Source organism: Podarcis raffonei, chromosome 17 (assembly GCF_027172205.1).
Source record: "Podarcis raffonei isolate rPodRaf1 chromosome 17, rPodRaf1.pri, whole genome shotgun sequence".
In the NCBI taxonomy this organism is placed as follows: domain Eukaryota; kingdom Metazoa; phylum Chordata; class Lepidosauria; order Squamata; family Lacertidae; genus Podarcis; species Podarcis raffonei.
In genome coordinates this window covers 10,903,770-10,922,007 of record NC_070618.1, presented here as the reverse complement: position 1 = coordinate 10,922,007, position 18,238 = coordinate 10,903,770, and the positions used below count along the sequence as shown (strand labels likewise).

The 18,238-nt window shown below is 39.4% G+C and overlaps 1 protein-coding gene across 1 annotated transcript in view; it reads right to left on the bottom strand.

Annotated features, from left to right (window-relative positions):
- Positions 1-18,238, bottom strand: part of HOOK3 (hook microtubule tethering protein 3) — a 52,865-nt gene that overhangs the window by 16,828 nt on the left and 17,799 nt on the right. The window contains exons 4-12 of the mRNA XM_053371674.1: positions 15,276-15,326; positions 13,668-13,800; positions 13,130-13,197; positions 8,232-8,294; positions 7,067-7,150; positions 5,968-6,131; positions 4,771-4,911; positions 3,970-4,171; positions 2,429-2,539 (exon numbers count right to left, since the gene is read on the bottom strand). Of these exons, the coding sequence (XP_053227649.1) occupies positions 2,429-2,539; positions 3,970-4,171; positions 4,771-4,911; positions 5,968-6,131; positions 7,067-7,150; positions 8,232-8,294; positions 13,130-13,197; positions 13,668-13,800; positions 15,276-15,326 (1,017 nt within the window). The remainder of the gene's footprint in view (positions 1-2,428; positions 2,540-3,969; positions 4,172-4,770; positions 4,912-5,967; positions 6,132-7,066; positions 7,151-8,231; positions 8,295-13,129; positions 13,198-13,667; positions 13,801-15,275; positions 15,327-18,238) is intronic.

The following is an 18,238-nucleotide window of genomic DNA, read 5'->3' as shown; positions in this document are numbered from 1 at the left end:
TGGAATCTCAAACCCATCAACATCATGCAGGGCTTTGAACAGCACAGGAAAAATGCCAGTGCCAACTGTCAAATAGTTCCTTGCACTAACTGGAAAATTGTATTAGCAATTCCAGAAAGTTATGGGGAAGGAAAACAGGCAAAGTAATGCAGTGAAGAAGTATCTGATATATTCCCCATGCCACTTTTTGGGGAACTTTTTGGGGGAAATCAGCAGCATTGCTTTAAAGCAGAAAGGCATTAACTCCTTGTGACCCCCAGAGCAATAATGCCTGTGTGCCTAGCAGTTTAGAGCTGGCCGTATCCATCTACTAAACAGAAAGAAGACAAAGACCTCCCCCTGCTATATATTAATTGAATGTTTGCACACACTGTCCCAACAGTCCACCACCTCCAGTCAAACCCTCTTTTACATTGAACGAGGGGTTGTTGCCAAAACCAAGAGTTCTATAGCAACTAGTTCAATTTTTGTCGGTGTTCCAACATCATTACAATGTGCATTTCCTTGCCCGCTGTCAACCTATGAAATGGAGTGATGCAGCAAAATGCACAACATAACAGCGTCAGGGCCAGACAAGTTGAACTAATTGTTAGTGGAGGGAGGGTTGAAGGGCTGGGGAAGAGACCTGGCAAGGGGCTGCCATTTTCAGCCACATCTCAGTGTTCTAACATGTACTTCATAATGTATTTGAATGTAAAAAGCTAGACAGCCACTGCTCTAGAATGCTTGGCCCTTTAGAACCTGAAATTAATATACGTTTTATGTTTTCAATGTATGAATGGTATGTAGGTTCAGAAATGGCCCAGTCAGGCCTACACTATGGTGGCAGCAGGGCCCTCAACAATAAACAACAAAAAAGGAATCATGCTGAAATACTTTGAAAAGAGATTTAATTTCTACCTAGGAAGCAGACAACGATGAAGCAGACAACGATGAAGCAAGAACCAAGATAAGGCTTTGACACAGCAGTTGCAATTGTGGGAGGAAGGAGAGACAGCATTAGGCTGGAGAGACAGAGGTGTGCCTCCAAGCACAGGGAAGGCGAGGACGAGACAGACAATAGCAGGGAGGAAAAGCAACGAACACAGATGTTGGGAGAAAATATGTGCAGCAGGAAAGGGTAAACTTGTGCCAAGCCAAAGACATGAAGATGGAAAGTGACCCAGGTTTTTAACGAGTAGACCAAGAGCAAGATGTTGATGTACAGACAAACCTCCCTTTCTCCACAGAGCCTGCTCTAGTTAATGAAATAAGGGCTTTTCTACCTAAAGTTGTGCAACTACTCATGTATATCAACTGAAGAAGGGAAAAGTAGTGTTGATGACAGCTGAGCTGGCTCTGGTGTTACAGCCAAATCCATTTTCTCCCTGCACACTGAAAGCTTTTTCAAGTTTATTTTATGCACTTTGTCGACAGAGAATCGAAGTATAGAAGCAGATTTAAATAGAAGAGTACAATGACCTTAGTGATAGGATGTTTTGTGAAAGGTATTCTGAAGTTTTTAAAGGATAGTGAAAGTGGCAGGAGAAAATGTCAGCTCTGGGGCATTGCCTGAAAGTGTGTCAAAAAGAATGCAGAGATGAGCTAACTAACTATAGTTCTGGTAAACAAGAAAGATAAATGCATCACAAACTGTGATGGAAAAGCATAGGATAGGGAAAGATTAAGGTAGACAGTGAACATTTCAATTTTCACCACATTAAATCTGAGATGGGAGATACCCACATCCAGAAGGAAACATCATACGTCAAACAATCACATGGAAGACAAAAAGTCAGGTATGAGAAAGTGGATCTGGGAATTATTTGCATAAACCTAAAACCACAGATGAAAATGCAAGCACCAACAGACACCATGGGTTGGTTGACATGTAACTCCAAGCTATGGTTTTATGCCAACAAGAAAGAGCCCTGTGCTCACAATGCTCTTTCGTACCTGTCTGAACTGCTAAGTTATTTGGTTTATGGCAAACCATGGTTTCCACGGGCCCTCTAAACACACAAATAAACTGTGGAGTGAGAGAGGGGACAGCATGCAAGTTCAACCCATAGACAGGGTAAACCATGTTTTGGCATTACATATGAACTGACATGTGAAACAGCGATGGAGCCTTGCAGAAAACCACGCAGAAAGTGAGACAACATTATCAGTTGCAGTAGTTAAAAGAAGTTACTAGGAACTGTCATGGAGTCTTAGAGCGGGAGAGGAGGTCAAAGAAGGTAGATAAAGATAAAGAAGGGAGGAAACCAATAGAAGAGCTGGAAGAGGCTTTTAGAAGCACTCCGGAAATCTACTACATTACAGCACAGAAAAAGACATTTAACCTAGGATTTATAAGGGGACAACATCAAAAACCAACTCTTTTAAGAGATAAGAGTTAATAAAGTTGCTTCTATCAAGGATGAAAAAGCAACATTTAGATACATACATCTTTTTCTTTTTGCAGACTGTCTACTTTTTCTTTCAGCATCTTGTACTCAAATTCTAATTTGTCTGCTTTCTTGGATTCTTCAGACAATCTATTCTGGAGTTCAACTACCTGTAAGAGCAAGAAGGGATCACATCACCAATAACACAAAAATGTATGAATCATCGTAAGAGCCAATGGCACGTTCATTTGCAACAATAAAAAAATGTTTATTGTTACAAGAATGAGCCCAGGTGAGTCTTGGACTTGTGCACTCCCCGGTGCAATCTTCCTTGGGTGCAGTAACGACAAGTTCAGAAACTTTTGCTTCTGATTTCAGTTAAGTGCAGTTAAGTGCAGATTAGCTTTATATCGCACCCTAAACTGGTAAACTTTTCTGTGAAACGATTCATTGAAACGAACCAGCTGATAAGGGAGCTGTATCAATGGTCGATTTTCACTCAATGGCAATCATAGCTGCCTTCCATTTTCAAATACTGAAATTGCTAAACTGAGATAAATACAATTACTACTCAATCTGTTGTTTTACTGGTGGTAATATCAGTAGATATGGAGAAGTATTCATGGAAATGAAACTGGTGTCCAGCTGCTGTCTCCTGCAGAATTAATTACCCAAAGATGTAAGCAGACTGCTAATGTTATCTCACAACTTACTCCATAACACAGCTACGTTAATGCAGCTGAATCTCAATTCACTCTGTTCAACACACTGTCTCAGAGTTTGACTTGCTTTTCTGGTTATTATACCAGATATATAAAATAAATGCAATATTTGTTCAGCCGTATCAGGGACTCTTAAGAAAGACAAAGCTGTTGTTTCCTCAGATACATGGAGAAATATCAGGTGGATGATTTTGCAACAAAGGATAAAACTAAACCAAAATGTGGCAAATTGGAAGCCTTTTTTTGGACCATGGGCCCCAAGTGCCCTATAAATAACCCATTTTAACTCCCTTCCCAATTTACTTTAAAAAAATTAAAATATTAATGCAACTGAAAACGTTTGTACAAAAGAATATAATTACAACAAAAGGCATTATATTTTGTATTTATGTTTATAATTTCAAAACATTATAAATAATGACCGTTGTTTGAAAAACTATTGGCTGTTCATTACACACTCATCTAAAATGTGCCATTTTAATCATAATTATAGTTGACCAGATTCTATCAAACACGTCTGTTAATGACAGGGATTGTTTTTCTTCTAGTTTTTACTTGTTAACAAATTCACCACTATTTCGAAGTTCACTTCTAAGACTTGATCCTTTAAAAATAGCAGTCGCCAAGTGAGTTTTGTAGCTGTGGGAATATAAACCTAATCATCCCTAGTCCAAGTCCAACTCTCAATCCAAAATATCATATGGATTTTATGAAATTTGAAATAGTGTTTCAAAGCATTTCTGTGAAAAACTGCATGAGGGATTTTTTGGTCACTAGCTTGGCTGAGGTACAGAAGAAATTGTAAGGTGACTGGCATAAAGCGATTTACAAGTAATGGGAAATGTAGTAGCTCCAATTTCACTCCCTCCTGTGCTCACCTGTCTCTTGTACGTTTCCAGCTGACTGCGGGCTGCATTGGCTTTCCTCAACTCTTCTTCTAAGCTGACAGTGTTTTGCATGTACATTGTGTTCTTCTCTTCCAAGAGCTTCACTTGCCGCCGTAGATCTCCAAGATCTTCCAACTTCTTTTTGTATGATTCCACCTGGCCTTCTAACTTGTCCACTTTGTCAGATGAATGCCTGGAGGGAGGGATGTTGCACAGATTCCATAGGTGGAAAACCTTTACTACATGTGTTTTAATGTAAGCATTTATTAGCTGCTGCTCGGCCAAAGCTCTTAGAAAGCATTATTAAAAAAATAAGCATACTATAAAATAACAACAGAATTCCAGCGTAATATAAAATCAAGCAATCAAAAAGAAAGGGGCAAACAAAGATATTTTCACCTGGCAGAAAAGGAAGGCAATGATTGCACCAGGCTATCTCTCTGGGAATTCTAGAAGCAAAAGACACATCTGAATATGCACTGTCTCAGTTATCACACCACCAGCCTTAGTTCAGATGCTGGGAGGACATTGAGGCAGATCTTAAATGTTGAGGGAGTCAGACAGACAGAGGCAAGCTGTTAGGTAGGCTGTTCCTAAGCCATTTAGGGCTTTAAAGTTTAAAACCAGCACACTGAATTGTCTCAGTAATGGACAGGAAGCCAGTGTAGCCTATTCAGAACCGGCAACGTACATCCATTAGAAAACTGTGTATAGAATGTATCACTGAGCTTTGTTCTTGAGAATCAGCCCCATGAAGAAATATGCACTCTTATGGGCAGAGAACTGGCTTACCTTAATACATCCATTTCGTCCTTCAGAGACTGAGCTTCTTCAGCCAGGTTTGTTAATTCTTCATTTTGTTGCCGCAAGTCTACAATTTCCTTTTCCAACTCTTCACAACGAATTCGATAATCATCCTTTGCAGCTTCTAATCTGTAAACCACAACAGATTTCTTTTGAATAAACAAATAAACAAGGCAACACACACAAAATGCTTAGCAGCTCCTAAGCAGGATTCAAATTTTCCTCTTTTGAAACCTGAAAACAAAGAAACATAGATAGGACACAACTGAGTTGTTTGTTTCTTTAATAAAAGAAACTTAGATTACGGTGGCTGAAAATCCAAAAATAGTGTGCCAGAGTTGCCACATTCAAGCTCTATCCTCCAGTGACCTCGCAACCCAAAATATATTTTGCCATATAAATTGATCTATTTGCATCAGGAACTGCCATCTTGTAGTAAAAACTTCACAGTTACACAGCACATTCGGCCAAGCTGCACACAAAATTGAAACAGAGCAGCATAACATGAAAGTGTGGAATTTCTTTCTCTCACATGCAGGCATTTAAAATAGTTTTCTTTCTTTAAAGTGAGGAAAGAGATAATGGGGCCTTGCTCTGTGGCCCACAGGTCTGAGACAGGTGGGTATGGTTTGGAGACGGTTGCAGGAGAAATCAGGACTGCGCTGGACCTAATTAGGCTTGTAGTCTGAAGGTTGCCCACCCTAATCTAACAAATGGGAGGGAATACAAGTGAATTTCTGATCAACTTTAATTTCTTCAGTTTAGAAAGTGAAATTGTGCTAGTTCTCAATGCAACATTCATAGTAAGCTTTCAGTGAACATTTCAATTGCTTTCGTTGTCAAAATTATGTGCCACTGTGGAAGTTTTCATGATCTGTGATCTAAAACAAATGAAAGAAAAAAAACCATTGTGTTCCCTATTTCATAAGTCCCTTGTGCAGAGGACTTTAGGTGGTGGGATATCAGATGGTTCAAAGGTGGATCATCCCACCAACCTGTCAAAGCTGGTGAATGGGTGGTGAGGACAGATAGTGATCTGGCTTGCCAGGCCAAAAACATTCCCCACTCATGACCTAATGTGAAGTTATTAAAATATAACTGAACAAGTTAATATAGTTGGACTGAATCCATTATCTTCCAATTCATGGTGGCTGCTGCGACTTTGCACCACCATGCAATTCTCACCTGAAAGTTTCCTCTTGGAGTTGCTCTAACTGTGTCTGTAGCTGCAGATGTCTACGGCCCGCTGGGCTGTTGGGATCTTCTATGGAATCAGACTGATTTAGGCGTTCCATCAAGACCTGGTTCTCTACTAGCAAACTACTCTTCTCTTCTTGCAGTGTAGCAACCTATTACCAAAACACAACAACAGACAAATGTACAGCTAAAAGCAAATGATGGTGCCACTAGTAAGTCTTAAAAACTAACGCAGAGGTGCAGGACCAAACTACATATTTAACAATAAAATCAGGTGGAAATCGTTTTGGGATACATGTGTGTAATTCTCATAGATAAACCAAAGATAACTCTATGCCCACTTAGCAACTCAAACAGGGGTTGAAACAGTTCAACTATGGGACAACCAATTGAGTATGAAGGAAGAAAAATAATAATAGTGAAAGGCAGGAAGAGCATAGATAAATTATTTTATCAATAAGGAAAGTAAATGCAACTTCAAATACAAGTGAACCAACAATATATATGGTTGTATCCAATGTTAGTCATACTCTGAGTAGATGCACTGAAAATAATGAACATAACTAGCATAGGTCCATTATTTTAAGTGTGTCTACTCTGAACGAAACTTAGTTGGCTAAAATACATTCACTGGTATGGACTGTAAGCTACTAGTAATGGGTGGACAGATGGGAACACCACAGACATGGTTCAGATTACATATTCCCTCCTCCCCAACTTCTTCTTTTGCAACAAAGAATGATTTGATGCAATACCCAAACCGAGCAGACTGGTTTGCTATGAAAGGAGAAGTCAGGGAGAGCACAAGGGAAGTGGGATGTGAGCACACAAGCTTGAGTCTGCTTCATGTAAAGCCAACAATAATAATTTTATTATTTATATGCCACCCATCTGACAGGGTTGCCCCAGTCACTCCATGCCAAATCATAATTGACCATGCTCAAATCAAGACACACAATCATGAAATGCACTTTAAATATACAATTATATCTGTAATATGTTATACAAAAATATTTTATTTCCTACAGGTTGAGATTTATAATGTCAAAAATCTTATTTTACATTTACCGTGCAATAGTCTGCTTACCTGCATATCAAGTTCATGGCATCTCTGGGAAATTTCTTCTTTGGTTGCTAAGGCTTCATTTAGTTCTTCTGTTGTTTTCTTCAACTGTATTTTTTAAAACACAATATATTTCCATTTGCTAAAAAGATTATGATGCAATAATTTTCTAAGGCTGTGATCCAAAGAAGCCATTCATGGACAAGTAAAAGAAACTAGGCATGCAAGGCACAGCTTAGTTTTATTTTTTAATCATTTCTCTGCAAAATCTCCCACAGAAAGGCAAAAAACCTGACAAAGCCTTGCTTCTTTTGGGCTATGAGATGCTGCAGAGAAATGTCTGAAAGCACCAGACGTATACACAAATGATTTTTTGGAATTACAATGCACCACTGTAACAACTTGCATAGTTACAGCATCTTAAAAGGGCAACTAGTATCATGGTTAGACCACTAATTATATGTAAACAAGAAATAGAAGTATTTTACATATTCACACTGAGCCCTATGATCTGTACATTAAGAACGCTACAGAAAAACATTACCACGCAAAGTTAATAAAGCTTTAAAAAAAACCACTTTTCTTTATAGTTGCATGAAATGAATATTGTTTGCTTTAACTCTTTTGCACACAACACAAAAGACTGGGAAACAAAACACAAGGAATAGACATTAAAGGTAAAACCTGCATAGACCCCTATCCTTACTAGGAGATATTCTATCCTTACTAGGAGAGACAGTGTGCTGGGTTATTTAGGAACATACCAAGCCACTTTACATCAGGTCACACAACTTGTCTATCTAGTCCAAAACTGTATCAGGCAGAGGCCTTTCTTTTTACCTGATACTTGATCCTCTTTAAAGTAGAATCATCCCAGATTGAATCGGGGACATTCTGCCAGCGAAGGATGTGCTCTACTAACTGAGCTACCAATTTCTTCTAAAATTGTTGCAGCGTTCACCCATATTCTATAAATAAAATGGCTCACATCCAGGTTTCTACACATAATGCTTATATACAATTAGATTCAGATTTATTGTATGCTGCTATCTTTGATTTTTTTTTTTAAGATACAAACTCAAAAAAGCAAAACAAAAAACCCCCAAGCTGTACTCATTTACAATATGCCAAGAAAATTGCATACTGAGTTCTACTAATAAAAAGAAAGAAAACATCTGGCATTAGGTACCTGACGGTCAAGATCAACGTAAGCATCATTTCCAGCAGAGACTGGAGATTCTTTACTCATCAACTGCAATTAGATTACACTGGATTAGAAAAAGCAAAAGATTTATTTTTATTCGTTTAATAAACAGGGCAGTCTAAAATGTTCAGAAACTTTGGAGTTTGTAGATATATACCCAAAAAAGAAAGCCAGAAGCAAGCAATCAGGAAAATAACTTACTTTTACTAGTTGATTTCACAAGAATAAATACGCTTTTGCATCATTGCTTGGAGAGCGGGTTTGGGTGTGGGGAAGAGACCTTTTTTGTTAGGCTGTGTCTATGTGTCAAAGGCTGCCACATTCCTTGTTACTTTATAGTCCCTTGCTATTCCAAAGTTATCTTTGTACTGTACATTTACCAGACAGAACACTTCTCACTCCTAGAACGGAATGGGCAAGGAGTTTTCTTTTGTTTTATTATCAACACCGAGATTTCCTAACTGGGCCTGCAACTGTATGCCCTTATTCACGTTCTTAGTTTTATGCTGTGTCGTGATCAAAAGCAGAGATTACCTTTGTCAGGACTGGTCGTTGTCCTCTTCAGATCACCACACAAACGCTTCTTGTTCTTTTATAACTTTTTATTGCGTATTAACAAAATAATCTTATAAACAGTTCTTAACTATTATTCCTCAGAGTCACTTCTTTCAGATACCTTCTGAGCTCTGCTTCTCCGTGACCAGCCACCCTCAAAATGGCGAAGGCGCCTTTCCCTTCGCTTTCCCGCTCTTTTTTCTAACCTCCTGGCTAGAGCTGGCCTGTATCTCCCCTCCTCCGAATCTGAGCTAGAACTGAACCCTTGCCTTTCCTGTGAACAGCCGGTTCCTCCCTGTTGTTCCTCTTGCTCCTTTCTATTAGATTCACTGCTCCCTTCCCCCCCTTGGGGAATGCTTTCTCCCTCTGATAAACTGAAAACTTCTAACTCTTCCCTGACAACCTTGAGGCGTGATCATAAATCAGACCATATCCAAGGTTGTGGAAGAGCCAGGTTGTCAGCTTCTGCTAGCAGGTGCAGCTGGACAACTCAGTATGTGAATGGGTATGTGTAAAAGCGCCCACACGCAAAAATGACCAGCTCCAATGGTAAAGGATAAAGGGGAAATGGAAGGCTAGGATGCTTGGATGTCTTTTCCCCCTTTGATCTTGCAAAATGAGCACCTGGGCCACAGCTCATACAGTGCCAGTTCATGAGATATAATGAACATTAGGACCGGGTTGTATGAAAAACTGCAGAAGCAAACAGAACCTTAGTGTTTATGATCAGGACAGATGAAGATGTATATAAGACATTGTTATTGTTGGAGATCATGTGCATTTTAAACTAAGCTGAGGTCACCACGTGAATGAAGTGTGCCAATGGCAGGAAATTCACTTCTCTGAGCAGTATTGTAGTTTTAATATTAATATTAATTGTGTGCCATGAAGGGGAAGAACCACAATACACCATCTTGGAATAAAAACAGGACACAACTTAATTGACTATAGATGTGAGATGTCAGGCATTGGGTACTTCCTAAACCAGCCAGCCCACCTGCTGGCTGCTCAATGGGGGTAAAGGATAGCCCCTATGACAAACATCAAATAGGGGCAACTTATCAAGAACACCACCTTTTGAGGTGTGCCATGGCCCTCAGCCCCTATCTAGATGTTCGAACAAAAGCACCTCCCCAAGGTTCAGGATACTCTGTTACCATAGAGGGTGAAGGAAAAGACTTATAACCCCATCAACAGACTAAGGATCCTACCCAATGCCTTACAAATGGCATGAAAGTTCACTTCTTTGAGGAGTAGTATATTCAGTAGTTTATTTTTAATATAAATATTATACTTTACTATATACAGTACCATCAAGGATATTACTTGGCATTTTGTGCAATATTCAAATAAGTGGCTGAATTACACCTAGATTTCTAGTCTAGACACTTACAAATTTTCTCTGAGGGACTCACGCATGATCCATTGTTATTTGTTTGCCATTTGTTGCTTGTCATTTATTGAAGCAATCTAAAAAATGTGATGCCTGATGAGTTTCAGGTATGGTATAAAGCTTTCCATCACAGCAATGGTCTCTGCTTTTCCTGCTCAATGTACTTTCAAGTGTGTGTTTTAATAATAATAATAATTCTTCTTCAGTAGTTTTCAGAATTGTGTCTGCCTTCTTTCTTTACCTTAAGGCTTTCCCTAGATTTCCTGGATCCCAGAAAGTTCCAAACATTTTAAATTCTGGGGTCTAGAGGAATGCGCATCTTAAAGCACAATTTAAAAACACAATGTTGAAAAGTAAGCATACTGTTCTACACCAGAATGGTTTTAGTACCTTCCCTGTTGACTGCAGAAGAACCTCAAGTGCTATAAAGAAGAGATGGGGAACCTGTGACCCTCCAGACATTGTTGGACAAAAGCCATCAGCCCTAGACAGCATAGCCAATAGGGATTATGGGCAACACAGTCCAACATCTAGAGAACCACAGATTCCCCACTCCTGCTATAAAGGGTCCAACACTGAAAGTGCAGTGCACTGACTTTCCCTCACCTGTTATGCATGTGCTTGTTATCAACATTGCACTCATGCTGGACAAAAGCCAGAGCCAGTAAAAGTAGTTACTGTATAATTAGTGAATGCTCTCTTCAGGGCCAAGGTGACTTAGCTTCATAGTACCTAGACTGCTTCCATGCTGTTTTCTTTACAATTGCCATCCTTTGCAAGAGACTTAGTGCTACAATGAATCCCACCGTTCTTCTATGCAATTTTCCTCTTTTATACTATTCCATGCTCTGGGCTTGGAGATTAATGATGAAAACCCTCTTGAAATTACTCCAATGATGGTTTTTTTCCTTGTGAAAAGGTAAAGGTAAAGGTAAAGGTACCCCTGCCCGTAACGGGCCAGTCCTGACAGACTCTAGGGTTGTGTGCCCATCTCACTTAAGAGGCCGGGGGCCAGCGCTGTCCGGAGACACTTCCGGGTCACGTGGCCAGCGTGACAAAGCTGCATCTGGCGAGCCAGCGCAGCACACGGAAACGCCGTTTACCTTCCCGCCAGTAAGTGGTCCCTATTTATCTACTTGCACCCGGGGGTGCTTTCGAACTGCTAGGTTGGCAGGCGCTGGGACCGAGCAGCGGGAGCGCACCCCACCGCGGGGATTTGAACCGCTGACCTTTCGATCGGCAAGCCCTAGGCGCTGAGGCTTTTACCCACAGCGCCACCCGCGTCCCTTGTGAAAAGGTAGAAGGTTTTAATTACTGATTTGATTTATATTCTTGTTTTACTGTTTCCTCTCACAATTTATTATATTTTTAGGGGCAAAACAGTACGAAGAAAAATGTTAGGAAATCAATAAATAAAGCCACACAAACCCCGGCAGGAGAAACTGACACTGGGGCAATTCAGAGAGACTATTCAAGGTGCAAATCAAAGTCTACTCATAACTAATTCCCAGATGCAATCAAGAGGAAGTGAAAAACAAAGGCTGAAACTTGCAAACAGGAAACTTTTCAACTGGCATTTGAAAGGACCTTTGTTGAATGGACCCTGCAAGCAGACATTTCAGAAAGATAGGGAAGGGCACTGCTGGAATATACAGTGGAATATTGATTTTTATGTCAAACCTTTACTTAAATTCAACTTCCAGCTAATTGCAGAAAAGCAGTGCACTAGAGTAGAGCCCTTTTCTGCAAGTGTGGAAGCACTCCTAGAGTCCGTCTTTTGTCTCCAGGAGTCACAGGGCAGCTTACTAAGCTGTTCATTTTCTCTAAGAATGTCGGATGATGTTTTAGTAGGAATGTTTCATATGGGTTAATTTACTTTAAGGCTGGTAAGACATTCAATAAAATTACCTGCCTCGCCCAGAAAAACCTGCTCAGTGTTGACCAACCAGCTATGAATCCTGTTTCATGCCATATACAGAGCTACCAATACGCAGCAGTGGTTGAAAAAATAACTCCACTTAAATTCATAAATCAAATGATCTTTCAGAAGCAGCAGGGTTCAAAGAAAACATTGCCTAACACACCACCCTATGAAGTATCCAAATCAACATTTACATCATTCTCAATTGCACCACTTGCAACATTAAAACAGAAAGCTGAAATGACTTCCCTTCACTTCCCTTCAATTAGAGCATATCAGTTTCTAGCATTCCTTAAGCTGCTAAACTGAAATCTGGGACACAATCCAACCTACATCAAAACACTTTTCATCCCTATTAATTTAAACAATTTTTTAAACATGCTCTCTTAAATTAAGGGGACTTAAAAGTGCTTAACTTTGGTTCAAGTGGATCATTGGTTTTCTAATTTATTCCAATACTACTTAATTCACCTTTATGCTAGCATCCTGCAAATAGTGCTATCAAATCCAATTACAATTAACCTGAAAACTAGTCATCCAGTTTTAAAATCAATGTTCAAATAACATTTAATGATTACCGCAGCATAATCCTATGCAGAAGAAAGTCCCATAGAATTCAGTGGGATTTACTTCCAGGGATGTGTGCACTGAATTACAGACTTATGAGCCTAGTTACCCTTACTGGAAATGAAGTTCAATCGCCATATCTTCTACTGCAAACTAAACTAGTAGTTCTAAATTGTTGTGGGAACCACAGGGAAGGAAAGACAAGAAGGGAACCTAGTATTGGTATCCAGAAGGTTATATCTTCTAGATTTAAAGAAAAGTGGAACAGTTTATTAAATATTCAATATACATTAGAAATTTTATTTTGCCTATCAGAGGGTGACAATATTTCTCATTTTTACATGCCATGCCCTTTTCTGTTAAATTGCTTCTTTCTGCTAAACTGAAAGAAGCAGTTGTAACAAACTGCTGTCTCAGCCTTCCATTTACCACCATCCAATTCCTTACCTCCTGAATGGCTGTCATGACAACATGTTGAACAGACTCCTCCATCATCATGATGGTCTGGATATACTCTGTAAGAGAGAAATTTGAGCATGTAATCATCCATACTTACAACAATCAAAAGGATAAATAGCTCTGTGCTTCCTGCGGTATTCAAAGCTTCCATCTATCATATTGTAAAGATAAGTTTTTTGTTTATAAACATAAATGAGGCAGGAGAATGGTTTTCAATGCTTGCTGAAAACCTTGCTGCTTAGGCAAGCCTACTCAAACATGAAGTTTTATTATGCATTTTTTAATAAAAAAAACACAACCTGTTGATTTTATCTATATTTTGATCATTTTATTATGTCTACATATGTTTGAAGTCTGTTAATTTTATTGATATTTTCTAACAGGTATTTTATGTTACTTTATGTAAACCACTTAAGAGGGTTTTTGTTTTTATTAGGTAATGTATAAATATTGTTAAACAAAACAAGAAAAGTTGTTTGTGTGTCCACTTTGAATGATGCACCCTTCCCACCAAAGTTTAACTGACCTTGTTTTTGTTCACAGTTTACAGCACAGCCCAAAATAAGTTGAAGCATTCTTCCAAGCTCAGCAACTTCCGAATGCTCCCCAATCAAGTTGACATCAGGAAGGATAAAATCATTGATCTGTTGCCCCAAAATCTGTGAAAATACAAAGATGCAGACATGGTGAATAGTATAGGGAGAGGGCACATCTCTTGAACTTGGCAAGCCTCCATATCTCAAGGACACCAGATCTTCAGATGCAGGTCTGGGCCAAAAAGGTACTAACCAACAGTACAGAAGGGGTTTATCTATAGTGGAGAAAAACTGAAGGCAGGAACAAGAAAACCTTTCCCTTGCCTGCTAATTTCATCCAGCAACCCATTCTGCCAAGATGCTGGGGAAAATTTAATTTTAGTCATGCTGTGGTATATGACCCATGACGTGGGCGGCTCATTTGGTCTAGACGCAAATGCACATTGAACCAACTAGTCCACTCTTTCGTTGAGAACAGTCTTCTCTTATTTAAACAGCACAGTATCTCTTCTAAGCTACAGCTGACTTTTAACAAGTCTCTTGAGCCACCAACGTTCAAACACTTAGCTCCATAAATATTTGTTGCTGTTGTTGTTGTTTACATTTACTGGTTGCTTTTTTGCCATGGCAACTCAAAGCAACTTACATGGGTAATTATTATTATTTGTCCAAAATAGTGGCATACTTACCGTATTTTTCGCCCCATAGGACGCACTTTTTCCCCTCCAAAAATGAAGGGGAAATGTGTGTGCGTCCTATGGGGTGAATGCAGGCTTTCGCTGAAGCCTGGAGAGCGAGAGGCATCGGTGTGCACCGACCCCTCTCGCTCTCCAGGCTTCAGGAAGACACCCGCAAGCCTTGCAAGCCCGGTGGGAGGTCCCGCGGGCTCACAAGGCTTGCGGGCAGCAGCCTGCAGCCCAAAGCACGGGGCACCCTCCAGAGGGCTCCCCGTGCTTCGGGCTGGTGCGCCCTATAGGACGAAAAATACGGTAAATGTTCTTAAATGTATTTGTTGTAGATTGTTTCTCTTTGTGAAAATAGAAAGCAGAAAGAAATTTTCTGAAGTGAGAGGCTCTCCTAGAATTGCATTAAGGACTTTTTTTTATTAATACTACAAAGCTGTCTACAAAATCAATTAATGCTAAACACTTGATGTTCCCTATCTTTCCAAAATAAATTTGAATTTTGCTACTGATGGGAAGGCATAGCTATTGCTGAGATAATAAAGCTTAGCCTTTGTGGTTTTATCGAGAGACTTTCCAAAAGTATCTATTTTAATTGCTCTAAGAAAAATAAGCTATGTGAGGAAGCATTCATCAGCTTAATAGGAGGTACATAAACAATGGACAGCATACGGGGGGGGGGGAGTGAGTGTGTGCAATTCCTTTTCTATAAATTACAAATTTGGGGAAAGATTGTCAAAGGGCCATCTAAAATATTTATAAAGGATCAGTTTTCTGAATTAAAGAGCTATACTTTTATCTTTAGTAATCCTTATTTACCTGTTACAGAAACAGAATAATGAAAATGAAGCATAACAAGTTGTAAGGAGAATGAAGTGGAAAAATCAGTTTGTATGAGCAAACAAAAGACCTTACCTCATGATTGTAATCCAAAATTCCTTTTAAAATTTTCTTCAGATTGCTCACCTTTTAAAAAAAGGAAGAAAAAAATTGCATACTGAGAAACTGTGAGAGTAGGCCACACCGAAGCACAATCTTACGTTGCTGTCTACAAGAATTAATCTTTCTAGCCAAAAGCCATTTCTGCCTAAAACAGCCAATTGTTAAGATTTTTTTCGGCCTAAAGCAGCCAATCATCAAATCAAGATTTTGCAATTAATTTTATTTCTCATTTATAGATTTTCTCTGCCCATATTCAAAGGGACGGGAAAGCAAATAGATATAGCAACTACCTACACCAATGAGTTTTGGGGCTCAGCCTTATACCCCCATGGTGCTTCTCAAATATAATGATTTCTTTTTGGGCCACACTGGGAACACTGTGCACACAGCAGGGTTTCTGAGCCCTTTCTTGGCAGTATCTGCTTGTCCAAATTGGCAGAGCTTCAAAAGCAGCATCAACGCAACAGGAATTGGGGGTTGGGAAGACAGAAACAAGTTCTTACGCACAACAGAGCCATTAGACAGGCTTGAAACAAGTATGTTCATTTTTCTACCCCACTTCTGAAACTCTTTGGACCTTGCGGTCCTTTTAAGTTGATAGCAAGATGTCAAAATGCCATTAAATTTAAAAAGCTGGATGGCATTTTGACATCTTGTTTTCAGGTTATCAAGACCACAAGCTCCCAAATAATTTAGATTTCCTCATTAGCCAATAAAAATCAATACTTAGGCTTGCTTTCGTTCTTAAATTCTTTAAATGGGCAATGCCAAAAATTATACCCTAGGCAAGAATCAGGACCCACGAGAATGGATGTGCCAGAACTTTAATAAAATGCTTGAAATGATTGTGCAAATCAGCATAATAATTGAAGTGAAAAAAAATATTGGGCAGATAAATTATAGTGTAAACAGAAGAAGTTAAGATTCATTACTAAACTTTTTGAATTAGACAGAATTTAAGGAGCGCAGTTCAATGGGAAGACATAATTTACTGAGAAAATTATACAAACTGATTATCAGAAATGTATATCTGGATCATGCACAATGCTTGCTTTGTCAGATGATAGAGCATAGAATCACAGAATTGTAGAGTTGGAAGGGACTATGATTGTCATCTAGTCCAACCTCCTGCAATACAGGAATCTCTTGCCCAATGTGGGGCTTGAACCCACGACTCTGAGATTAAGAGTCTCCTGCTCTACCGACGGAGCTATCCTTCTTTAAAAGAAGCCATGCTTCTTAAAAAAAACAACCCTCAATCATCTAGACAAGTTATTTCTAAATGGAACACAAGGGGTCGGGGAGTAAATGGTACCAACATAGGATACAGTCCTGAGTGCCAGAAGATCATAACAAAATTCCACCCAAGAAGAGCAAAGTATTTAATGTCCCTGATGGCGCACAAAGCAGTCTTTAGGGCAGTTTATCTTTTACTCTTCTGTTGGCATGCTATTGGTTGCTCCATATTACCATCAACCATATCTTATTTTTGAAATACTGAAGTATCATTTCAAATAGTCGCAGGCAGAACATTTTGACTGTACTGAAACATCTTAGTTTTTGTTCTCTGCCATTTCCCCCAAAGGGAAAGCCACCAAACTGTTTCTTGCAAGCAACTGTGTACATAAGAAATAATGAAGCTTGGGTTTCAATGCTGCTGCCTAAGCCTGCAGTGTGAATTCCGAGACAGATTTAGACAACCTAGAGTGACCCACTGACAATACTGCTTCCATGATTCTACTGTGTATCCTACTGTTAAGAAATATGGAAAGCTGTAAGACCCCTGGCCGAATGCAAATCTTTGATACGTCTTCATGAGAACATTGTCCACGTATGGAGTGGGGAAGTGTTCAAGTTGCCTCAACCCTGAAATCATTACAGATATTTTGGCTATGGGTCTCAACAGCTCTTGTTTTCAAATATCTTCCAGGGATCAAAATGCAGCAGCAGCACCTTAACTGTTTAGAAAATTTATTCATACAATTCTCTTGAACTTTCCTGTGAAATTTCCCATCTTCTAACTGCTCAGATATGTAAGAGGGGCAAGTTTTTAATCTTCTGTATACATAAGGAATGCAAGTATCTATGTGTACTAGAACATTTTCATTTGGGAACAGATGGGTAGGGGGGGGGGAAAGTATTTCCACCATCAATGCAATTGTCTCTCAACTTTTTACATTCATAAGTCTTACAAGGACAAAGCCATTTGTGCAAGTAAACAAGAACTGTCAAGGATTCTGTTTTTCTCATCCATGAATCACCACAAGGCCAGATTATACTCAATCAAATTTAAAAAGGTAATTCGTAATATTTCATTTCCCCCTGACAACAGTACCATCAAGAAGCAAAGATTTCAGCAAAAGCTCTTGAGACTTGAAAATCAACAAATGTGGAATAATGAGAGTAAGGTGTAGCAGTTCCTCCCCTCTGATTTTTACTAGCCAAGAGGAATCTGGGATTCAAGGCAAAAGCTCCCATTTTACCTCCAGATCAGCAGGTTAGACTGAAAAAGACTCCAATGGAAAGAATTTTAAGCCTTTGCCTTCTGCAAACATGAACTGCAAACATAAAAAGGATTAATTCAGTCTTTTGGCCTGTAGTGTAGACTCCTCATCAGCAACTGGTATGATGAATATGGCACGTGGAAGAAGGAGTGGAGAGCAGTGGGACAGGCCATCCCCACCAAGCAAGTCATGAAACCACAACCTCCACTTCCTCCATGCATGTTCCTGCCTCCAGGCTGGCAATTTGGGGCCAGCTGTACATTTTGGGGTAGTAAGAGAAGAGCATTTTGGCTGTTGAACTGAGTGGGAGCCGTGACCACAGTGCTATCAAATTTAACATATATGTAAGTGGACAATTGCCAAGAAAGTTCGCACAATCACATTTTATTTCCAAAATGGAAACTTCCTGAAAATGAAGGATTGGTAAAAAGG